At 48.6% G+C, this 11,284-nt stretch overlaps 1 protein-coding gene across 1 annotated transcript in view; it reads left to right on the top strand.

The window, feature by feature from the left end:
- Positions 1-203: 203 nt before the first annotated feature.
- The window catches only part of Chmp7 (charged multivesicular body protein 7), a 14,007-nt gene continuing 2,926 nt past the window's right edge, over positions 204-11,284 (top strand). Inside the window, exons 1-5 of the mRNA XM_021181607.3 lie at positions 204-582; positions 2,473-2,644; positions 9,819-10,004; positions 10,150-10,283; positions 11,044-11,092. Coding sequence (XP_021037266.1) covers positions 284-582; positions 2,473-2,644; positions 9,819-10,004; positions 10,150-10,283; positions 11,044-11,092 — 840 coding nt within the window. The 5' untranslated portion in view covers positions 204-283. The remainder of the gene's footprint in view (positions 583-2,472; positions 2,645-9,818; positions 10,005-10,149; positions 10,284-11,043; positions 11,093-11,284) is intronic.

Below are 11,284 nucleotides of genomic sequence, written 5' to 3'. Positions count from 1 at the left end.
CGCAAAAGCCTTCCCGTCGCACAAAGGCCACAGAGAGAAGGTCCGGCGCCTGCGTTCTGCCTCTCTCGGGCGAGAACGCCCTCTTCTCCCCCTCCCGGCCAAATGAATGCCGCGCCACGCCTGCGCCCTGAAGACTTGCGGGACTTTTATCGCACAGGCGGCGGCGGTGACGTGATGGCTGAGGAGGAGGGCGTGAAGGAACGACGGAAGCCGGGAGGGACCTGGGGCGGAAGGGGACCCGGGCCAGGCTTGTGTTCGGTTCCTTGGCGGGGCTGGGGTTCCGATGTGGTCCCCGGAGCGGGAGGCCCAGGCCCCGACCGGGGGAGACCCGGCGGGCCTCCTGCCGCCCGAGTGGGAAGAAGATGAGGAGCGCATGTCTTTTCTGTTTTCCGCCTTTAAGAGGAGTCGCGAGGTGAACAGCACCGACTGGGACAGCAAGATGGGCTTCTGGGCTCCGTTGGTGCTGAGCCACAGCCGCCGCCAAGGGGTGGTGCGCCTGCGACTGCGGGACTTGCAGGAGGCCTTCCAGCGCAAGGGCAGTGTCCCGCTGGGGCTGGCTACGGTGCTGCAGGACCTGCTGCGGTGAGGACCGAGGCCGAGAGGGCCAGGCGGGGGGCGGCTCCCCAGGGCTGACATCAGACCTGCCCCTTGACAGCCCAGACTCCGCGTCCAGGGTTTGTTCAGTGGGTGGAGGAGGAGGAGGGGGACGAGGAGGCTGCTCCACTGATGGATGTCTGGACTCAAAGAGAAAGAGGGGCTGGGATGGTTGGAGTGTCTGGGGATAGGCAGAATGGTCCAGAAGAGACCCATCTTTGCAGAGGTGTCAGCGGGACACTTGAACTGGGATCCTGTTATGCAGTTATTTCCACAGGACCTCCAGACTTGAATTACTTTTACAGCAGATCTCTGCGATGGGTACTTTGAACTAAGAAAGAACACAGCTAAGGAGAGAGTACTCGTGGGATTCTAGACATCTTGACAGAACTCTGGTACAGGTCGTACAATTAGCCTTTCCTAGTTTGTCCGGGACTGAGATTATTTAGACCAGAGAGGAGAGTTTAACTGTGTAGCTGGGGGCCTCTGAAAGAGCTTTATGTGATAAACGTGTGTGATAGGTACAGTGTTCAGGTTGTGCTTGAAGAGGTGGCATATCTGATAGATGACTGGTACTTCATGGTTTCAGATACTGCCAAACTCCACTCTCTGGCCTTTTTAATAGTCCAGGGCAAGATAATGCAGTTATCCTCATTAAAAAGAAACAGAATCTCAGAGTAACCAGGTTACACAGCTAGAGTAACCCCAGGGCTGGGTCCTTCCTTTGAATTCGAAATCATTTGTATTTCACACTGTACATGGTATGCCCAGCCCAGCCCAGCCCAGCCCCATGTCTCTTTCTATGAACAAAGTGAAAGCCAAGGGTCTTGTGTTTGTTTTAGGGTAATGCTTTCTCATTAAATGGTCACCCTTCTTTACTTCTGTTCCCAATACCTTTCATTACCCGACCTTGACCTAAGAAACCGTCCTGAAACTCTCCTCTGAGAAAGTGTCCTCTGGAAAATGTTTTACCAGATGCCCAAGGTGGAAAACAGTTAAGTTAGCAAGGGACAAAACCAAAATGGGCCTCCTGATACAGGACAGTCGTGGAGCCTGTCCAAATCCAGAGACCTTTAACACCTTGACCTCCTCTGGCTCCTGATCCTTGAAGCATCCTGGTACTTGTTCAGATTTGATATCTACACATCTATTGCTCAAGGGCCACGCCGTTGTGAAGATCCTGGCTTTACTATTTTCTATGCTGTGGCCTGTATAGGATACAGGTGCCACCTATAAGCCTTAGTTTGATCGATTATCAAATCACAGTAACATTATATAGGTCAGTTGTGAAAACTTGAAGATCTTTATACAACCCTTAACAGTAATTTCCCATGGCCGGTATTTAGTAGACTTGGCGGCTGTTGTTACTACCACCAGGAAATACATCTCACTTCCAGCCTAGCTTAGAGACAGCATAAAACCCCATTCTGTGTAGCTTTTGGCCTTCTTCCTCTGATCTGCATGACACACAGGGTTTTTCATTTGATTGTTTCCAGGCCTGTTGGTAGAAGAAAACCTCCACATAGGCCCAGTGAAGCCTTTTGTGCCTCTGTTGCCTTAGTGGGACATTTGCATTTTTTGAGGCCAGACAAACCGGGTACCATCTGGCCTTCTTTGCCTTCTTAGATCCTTAGTCGTCTCTTTAGTTAACGTGATGGTGATACCATCTATTGCACAAAGTGGTTAGGAGGCTGAACACCAGAGTGCAGGTGACACTGCCGCTAGTAGCTGGTACAGAATAGACAGGTGATGGTGATGATGGTGATGGTGATGATGTTGAGGATATAATGCCTCTGAGGGGAAAGGGGTAAGAAGGGCCCAGGACAGGCTGTCTGTCGAATTACACATCCCTACATGCCATTCTCTCTCTCTCTGCAGTCGAGGCGAGCTGCAGCGAGAGTCAGACTTCATGGCCAGTGTGGACAGCAGCTGGATCTCCTGGGGGGTCGGCGTCTTCCTGCTGAAGCCCCTCAAATGGACTCTTTCTAACATGCTGGGGGATCACAAAGTTCCAGCGGAGGAGGTGCTGGTGGCTGTGGAGCTGCTGAAGGTGGGTGTGCAGAAGGGGGCTGGGGTGTCATCAGGTGTGGCAGGGTCACCACAAGGTTCCTGGGAAAATACTGTCTCTTTGCCAAGTGATGGGGCTAATGACTGAGCCTTCATGACATCTTTTAAAGCTCTGAACTTTGTAGGGTTATATATTCCTTGGCTTATTTTTACATTTCCAGGGTGAGCTTTGCCTAGGAATTGTTGGTGACAGCTGATTACTTCCGGAAAGTTGGGGGCATTAATGATTAGCTGCAGTGTATGCTCTACTGTCTCTAGCTTACCGGCAAGGAATTCCCAGAATTTATTATTGATTAATGTGTTTATTATTGCACCTAGGGCCTTGTGTGCCTTGGGCAAGTGCTCTGCTGCTGAGCTCTAGCTCAGCCCTTCTTGCTAAGCTTTGGTTTCTCGCCCTCTGATGACTCTTTTCCCTCCAACTTCCCAGTAGCTTGCTTGTCAGTGTTCCCTCTCTTTTGCCTGGATGAGACCAGCAGGCACCATCCCTTCTTTCTCTGCTGCCCAGTCAGCTTCTTCACTTGCTACCTTTGCCTCCAAGCCCAGACCACGTGTTGACTGCAGGGCAAATGTGATCTCAGAGCCATGAAACAGCTCTCCCGTACCACCCGGGAGTTGGGTGGAATTAATGTAGCCACCAGGAATCATAGTCACTTTCTAAAGCAAGCGCTGTGACCAGTCTACTCCTGTGTCATACATAGAGAAGCAGGCCTAGAACTCAACAGGCACAGTCGTGATTCTGTGATACTCTGTTACTCTGTGCTTGGTGGCACCTGATGTCAAATATGTTACTGAGTCCTGTTTTCTCTTGTTGGATAAAGAAGAAAAGGGCGTTTATAGGGAGGACCATGTCAACCTGATTTTCCTAAGGCTAGACAAAGGAATCAACCAGAGAGAAGAAAAACAAAACAAAATTGCCCATGATTTAGCTGTTTAAAACAAAAAGATACAAAGAAGTTTGCTTTCTGTTGTCCCTTCCCTACTTTTGGGCGTGTCCCTTCCCCATGTCTACATGTGCATCTGTGCATGTCCAGATCTCACTTGTTACTTAAAAATTTTATTATGTGTACTTTATTTATTGGGTGGGGTGGGGTGGGGACTGTTAATGCAAATGGAGGTCAGAGGGCCTCTTGCAGGGGACGTTCTCTCCTTTCACCTTGTGGGTCCCAGAGACTGAACTCAGCTCTTCAGCCTTGGCTCTCCAGCCTTGACCTGCTGAGTCATGCCATTGGCCCAGATAATTTTGTTTTCTCCAGTACTGAGGATTGAACCTAGGACTCTGTGTGGGAGCTAAGCAAACTTTCTGTCATCCTAAGAGCCTTTTAAACAACTGGGACACCAAGTTTTGCTGTACAAAGTTTGCCTGAAATTGTAACAACCTTTATACATAGTTACTCTTCCTTTGCACAGCCGCTCCTCCGCTTGACCTCGTGACTTCATCTGGGGGTTGCGATTTCCTTGGGCATGCGCCAGCCTTCCTCTCAGCCACTCTCTTCAGCTGACTTCTCTGAAGTCATTGCTGAAGAACCCTGCTTTGAGCTTCCTGTCCCAATTCATTGAAAATAGTAAATTATGCTGGTCGGTGGTGGCTCACACAATCCCAGCACTCAGGAGGCAGAGGCAGGTAGTGGTTTAAGTTTCAGGCCAGCCTGGTCTACAAGGAGAGTTCCAGGACGGCCAGGACTATTCAGAGAAGCCCTGTCTGAACAAAACAAACAAATAAACAAAAGGAGAATTATGATTCTAGAATTTAGAATGTGTCCCTCCCATATTCTACCTCCTATGTCATCCCTTGTTCCCTGTTCTAGGGTCCTCCTCTTTTTTTTTTTTTTTTTTAGGACTGCTGTTGTTAACAGAGGCTTCCCAGCTACATTCAGTAAAGTGGCTTTCTACACTCTCATTGGATCCATGACTTCTTTTTCTGTTGTGTTCACAGAACCTCCAAGCATAGCACTACAGATCCAGAATTCTTGATTATATGCATTCTTGAAATATATGCATTCTTGATAAGGCTATTGTGGGGATTTTGAGTATTCTAATTTCTTTGTAGTATTTTCAGTCTTGATCAGCAGTCTTTTGGTCGGCAGGCTAGAATGCACCAAAGCAGAGCGCAGCATCCCCCAGCGTCCAAACTGCCTTTTCCTGTAGCACTTCAGGCATCTCCTGCTGTCCTTTCCTTCACTTCCATGTCCCATGTCACCCCCAGCGCAGCCAGCTGTCTGAAAGCCCTGCCTGCTCCTCATCTGGCTTTGTCTTTAGATTCACATGTTGTGAGACCTAATTGTCCAGTGGTTTCTTGGATTTTTTTCCAGTGAACTTTGTTGTCTTCTCCTTTCAAAAGTATGGTAATGCTTTTGGGGTCAGTGGCCTTTCTAGCTCTTCCTTTATTATAAAGATTTCTTATTTGTGTTTGTGTGAGTACAGATGTGCACACCACAGCACACAGGACCGTGGAGAGGCCAAATACTCGGCAGCCGGGTCTCTGCTCTCACCGTGGTTTGAGGTAGTTTCTCTTGTTTCTGCTGCTGCACTCCGTACAAACCAGCTTCCAGGGGATTCTGCTGTCTTCACACCCCCAGTTCTGACGAGATTACAGAGGAGCGCTACTACATCCTTCCTTTACAGCTTTCCTAAGGCCTAAGGGGAGCTCCTCCCCTTTAAACTTAGCACTGCAGCAGTCACGCCCTAAAGCTGATCTTCCAGTTGTTACTAAAAGCCAGAACTGTGCCTGCTACAACCTGGGGACCAGCTTTTGGCTCTTTTTTTTTTTTTTTTTTTTTTGTGGTGTTGAAATGACTTTTACAGTGTAGTCTAAGTTGGTCTCAGATTTGTGGCAATCCTGCCTTGGCCTCTCAAGCGCAGGAGTCACAGGTATGAGCCCTGCAACCCCTTTACTTTTCAGGAGTTTATGTTATTTTTACTTTAATCAAGAGTGCCTAAAAAAAAAAAAAAAAAAAAAAAAAGATGTAAAAAGAGCCGGGCGTGGTGGTGCACGCCTTTAATCCCAGCACTCGGGAGGCAGAGGCAGGCGGATTTCTGAGTTCGAGGCCAGCCTGGTCTACAAAGTGAGCTCCAGGACAGCCAGAGCTATAAAGAGAAACCCTGTCTCGAAAAACCAAAAAGAGTGCCTAAGGCTGGGCGTGGTGGCTCACGCCTTTAATCTCAGCACTGCTCCGAGGCCTACCTTGTCCCACCCCATCTGTTTTCATACCCGCCAGGCACTGAGGTCTCTCAAGGCCAAGCAGAGGCTGGCGGATTTCTGAGTTCAAGGCCAGCCTGGTCTACAGAGTGAGTTCTAGGACAGCCAGAGCTATACAGAGAAACCCTGTCTTGAAAAACAAAAAACAAAAACAAAAAAAAGAGTGCCTTAGAAAGCTAACTCCCTAAGGGGAACAACAATATGAACTAACCAGTACCCCCAGAACTCCCTGTGGCTAAACCACCAATTGAAGAACACACATGGTGGGACTCATGGCTCTAGCTGCATATGTAGCAGAGGATGGCCTAATCGGTCATCAATGGGAGGAGAGACCCTGAGTCCTGTGAAGGCTCAATGCTCCCATATGCCAGGGCCAGGAAGCAGGAGTGGGTGGGTTGGGGAGCAGGCAGGGTGGGGGAGGGGATAGGGGATTTTCGGAGGAGAAACTAGGAAAGGGGATTTGAAATGTAAATAAAGAAAATATCTAATAAAAAAAAGAAAGAAAGAAAGAAAGAAAGCAAGCAAGCTAACTCCTCACTCCTCACATCCTTGTCAGCACTGGCTGATCCCAACCTTTTAAGTTACTTTTTATCTGTATGTCTGGCATCTTTTTAAAAATATTTTTGTGGCTGGGCGGTGGTGGCGCACACCTTTAATCCCAGCACTTGGGAGGCAGAGGCAGACAGATTTCTGGTCTACAGAGTGAGTTCCAGGACAGCCAGGGCTACACAGAGAAACCCCATCTCGGAAAAAAAAAAAAAAAATTGTGTTGCTGGAGATCAAACTCTGAGCCTTGGGCTTGCCTGGCAAACATTCTACCACCGTGTTATCTCCCCATCCTTTTACTTATCTTATCTACCATTTATATGGCCCTTTCGAGAATTGCCTGTTTCTATCTTTTACCTATTTTTGTTTTTGTTGTGTATGTCCTCTTGAGCCAGGGTCTCTTACTGAACCTAGAGCTAGGCTGGCATCCAGAGTCTCTGCCCTGCACAGCACTGCTTTCTCTGTGGGTACTAGGGGGTCCACTTCAGGCCCTCACACTTGAGCAGCAAATGCTCTTACCCACTGAGCCACTTCCCCAACCCCAAAGGTCGCTCCCTTCGTTCATTTGTCTGTGCGCCTGAATCTGTGTACATGTGCATGGAATTGCTCATTGCAGGATGCAGGTGGAAGTCAGAGGACAACCTGCAGGAGTCACTTCTCCCTCCAACTGTATGGTCCTGGAGACTGAACTCTGGTGAGCATGCTTGGCAGCGGGTGCTTTTACCTAGTGAGGCGCCTCGCCAACCCTCATGATGCCATTTACAGAAGTTGTCATGTTTCTGCAGTGAGAGCTCCCAGCTTTTCCTTTGGAGTTCTAATTGCTGGTCCTGCTTACGAATGCATCTTTTGCCTCAAGTATAACTAAATATTCCTTCTCTCTTTCTCTCTCATTGGTACTGGGGATTGAACTTAGGGCCTCGTGTATGCTAAGCAAGTGCTCTATCAGAGTACTATATTTCTAGCTTCTTTTTATTCTAATTACTTTGTGCCTGTTTTCTTGTTGTTGTTGTTTTTTAATTTAAATTTCAGTTCTTGTATATTTGTGTTTGTGTGGTGAGAGAAAGCCCTGTTTTCCCTAGCCAGCCGGCTGGCTTTCTCCATCCTTTTAATGATGCTATGTGCTAAGTCTTGTATATGACTGTCACACTGCTTTTCGCCATTGTCACTAAATGGCTAAAGAATGGTGGGTCCTAAGCCGGGCGTGGTGGTGCACGCCTTTAATCCCAGCACTCGGGAGGCAGAGGCAGGCGGATTTCTGAGTTCAAGGCCAGCCTGGTCTACAAAGTGAGTTCCAGGACAGCCAGGGCTATAGAGAAACCCTGTCTCGAAAAACCAAAAAAAAAAAAAAAAAAAAAGAATGGTGGGTCCTTCTGGGAGGAGTAAGCAGTTTAAAGGGAACCGTAAGCTCTGACTTGCTGGACTTGTGCTGTCTTGAATGTGGTTGGCCACTTGCTTCTTACAATGGTTCCTTTCCCTGGTTTTCTTCTCAGTGAACTGCGGCTTCTCTTTGGTTCCCCCAGGCTGTCCTATGGTCTCTATGGGTCAGCTTACTGTTTTGACGTTGGTTTTCCTTGAGTGTGCCACTGTCCCATGATTCTCCTTGTGCTCTCACCCACACTTGTGATCTTGATGCCCTCTGCATGCTAGGGCTTGAGGGCTCTCCTTGTGCTCCTACAGTCAGTCTCCTTTGAACTTTAGGCCTGCCCATCTGATTGTGTTTGTTTAGATGTCTCAAACCAACTTGTCCCAGGTGGAATGTTGGCGTTTGAGACAGGGGTCTCCTGCAGTCTTATATATGAGTCATTCCAGCTGTAGGCAAGCCCCCTCTTACCTCAGTCCTTGTTCACACACCATGGGTGGCTACTTTTGTCCCCTAAGTTTTGCTGGGCTCTACCCCGTTTCTGTTTCCTAAATGTTGTCCTCTTCAGAGAAGTAGTGATGTCTCTTCGTGCAGAAATGGCCTCCTTGTCTCTAATCCCAACTCTTCATCCCATCCTTTGTCAGCTGTTTGCTCTCTGGCGGCCTCTGACCGCCTGTCCTCTGCAAAGTAAAGGACGGGCGGTGTGATGCTCATTTCATACTGTGCTGACATGCTTCTCTCTCTCTCTCTCTCTCTCTCTCTCTCTCTCTCTCTCACACACACACACACACACACACACACACACACACACACACACACACGAGCTCACACTTCTGTGGCAGGACCTGCTGTTCTTGCACACCTTCTCTACCTCTTTCACTTAGGAATGGCTCACCCTTCAACATTGGCCTTGGTCTTTGAGCCATGGCCTTTGATTTGTGTTAAGAACCCTCTGAATTCCCATGTCGGAGGGAGAGTGGTGCTGTTCTTTGGCACTTCTGTTGCCTACTCTTCTCACTGGTGCAGCCTGCCTGTTCCTCCTGTCTATCACATGTTTTTCCTCTCAACTATTTATACAGCCATGATAGCACTCACATCTGCAGTTTCACATAAATGGAGATGCCAGAATGGGAAGGGGATTTAGCATCATCTCAGTTTGTGTTCAAGAAGCTGAGGATCTGGGAGACTGGCAGGTGTAGGGTCTTGGGCTAAGCTGGAAGTGAGCTTTGGCTTTAGATCACAGCAGGTTCCACTCTGCGCTCTGTCTTATTCCTCCTGTAAGGAGCCTCAGGCCAGGCAGACATGGCCATATGCAGCCCCAGGTCCACAAGCATGCATGGAGCTACCACTACTTTGTGCATCTTATTTCATGCAGCCACCGCTCTCTCCAAGTTTTAAGTATACAGATCTCTCTCTCTCTCTCTCTCTCTCTCTCTATGTAGTACACATATTCATGTATTTGTGCATATGTGTATGCATGTGTGTGGAGGCCAGAGATTAACACTGGATATCTTCTTCGATTGTTCTCCACCTATATATATATTTTTTAACTTATTTATTTATTTATTGAGAGAGAGAGAGATAGTGTGTGTGCGTGTGTACACTGTGGTTTGCCTACAGAGTCAGTCTGTGTGAGTCATTTTTCCCTGTCCACCATGAGTCCCAGTTATCATGCATGGGGGCAAGTGCCCTCACCTGCTCAGTCATCTCAGGCCCCACCTTAGTTTTTGAGGCAGTCTTTCACTGAATCTGGACTTCACTGTTTGGCCAGGCTAACTAGCCAATGGGCTCTCGGTATTTGCCTGTCTTGGCCACACAGGTGCTGGGTTACAGATATATGCTGCCTGGCTTTTACCTGAGTTCTGGGCATTCAAACTCAAGTCAGGCACTTTACCAACTGAGCCATCTCCCTCCACCACTTTATAAGCTGCCACTTTGGATGGGTCAGTACTCTGCAGGTCTTAACGTTGTGAGCTCCTGGCTCTGAAGCTCAGGGTCAAAACTTATGCATCCTGTCATGGTAACCAGGGCCTTGAATCTCTGCCTTCTCTGCAGGAAAAGGCGGAGGAGGTGTATCGCCTATACCAGAACTCGCCCCTCTCCTCCCATCCTGTGGTGGCCCTGTCAGAGCTGAGTGCTCTGTGCGCCAACTCCTGCCCAGACGAGAGGACCTTCTACCTCGTGCTACTGCAGCTGCAGAAGGAGAAGAGAGTCACTGTCTTGGAGCAGAATGGAGAGAAGGTATGCAAGCATGCCTGTCCATGTGTGCTTGTGTGTGTTTCTCATGGATGCACAGTGACTTGGTCTGCACTCATATGCCCAGGCCTGGTTGTGGATTTCTCAGCTTGTGTGGTAGGGACAGCAGTAATTTGTCCCTGTCCCCCAGATTGTGAAGTTTGCCAGGGGACCACATGCCAAGGTATCTCCTGTCAACGACGTGGATGTTGGGGTCTACCAGCTGATGCAGAGTGAACAGCTCCTCTCTCGAAAGGTCGAGTCTTTATCCCAAGAGTCTGAGAGGTAATCTCCTTCTCTACGTGGCTGACTCTGGAGCCAAAACAAAAAACAACTCGCAAACCCCACTAGGAGTAAATCCGCATTTGCAGAGTGCTTATCTAGTATGCCTGAAGCCATGGATTTGCCCTTGGCCTTGCAAAAACAAAGTTACTTATTAGTTATACAGTTACTAGGTAGTTCATACAGAAAACTCAGAAAGCAGAAAGTAAAGGAGAAGATTGACTGGTGATTACAACTGTTAACATATTATAAATGTTCTTCTGGAGCCTGGTGTCCTGCTGGTGAGGAGATAGTGAGGTGGTCTGTGCCATCAGAGGGCCTGTTTAAGGATCTCTTGCATTTTCCTTTGGGTTCTTCTACAGGGATCCTTGGTAGGAGCCACAGACGCTTCCCTGTGTGGTAGACAAGCATACTGAAGTAGAATTCTTCACTCCATCCATCTCTCAAAGAGCACAGGAGTGTTGGCAGGCTCAGACCATAGCCAAGGTCTTCAGTGTGCACGGATCAATCCCATGTCTTTAGAGAAAAGATGTGTGTGTGATTCTCTCACCTTCAGGATTGATCATTTTGCCTTGCCACATATAGATGCTGCAGCCCCTGTTGAGGCTTATTTCTAGAGACTGCCAGTCGGTACTTGGCTGTCACTGTGGCTGAGGGTTGAGAGAAGGGTTGACCTTCAGGGCTGAAGCTACTTTCACTAAGTGCTCTTAAGCATTCTTTGAGACCCTGCCATAGTCCAGCCCTCTTCATCTGTTCTTCACAGGTGCAAAGAGGAAGCCCGCCGGGCATGCCGAGCAGGAAAGAAGCAGCTGGTAGGTTCTCTGCTCCTGCAGCCTTGGAATGGCATCCCCAGCTGCCAGGGACAGGGGCCCAGCGGTTCAGAGAACAGCATGGTTGGGGTTCAGGAGCAACATTTACAGGTGGCTCAGGCACCACAACTTACTTTATACAGAGAAGGCCTGGAATATTCTTGTGGTTGTAGTTTGAATCGGGCTGTCTTGCTT

The sequence above is a fragment of the Mus caroli genome, unplaced genomic scaffold (genome assembly GCF_978045245.1).
Source record: "Mus caroli unplaced genomic scaffold, Mus_caroli_1 scaffold_12, whole genome shotgun sequence".
Taxonomy (NCBI): Eukaryota; Metazoa; Chordata; class Mammalia; order Rodentia; family Muridae; genus Mus; species Mus caroli.
Note: the sequence above shows the minus strand (reverse complement) of the source record. Positions and strands in the feature narration are given on the sequence as shown.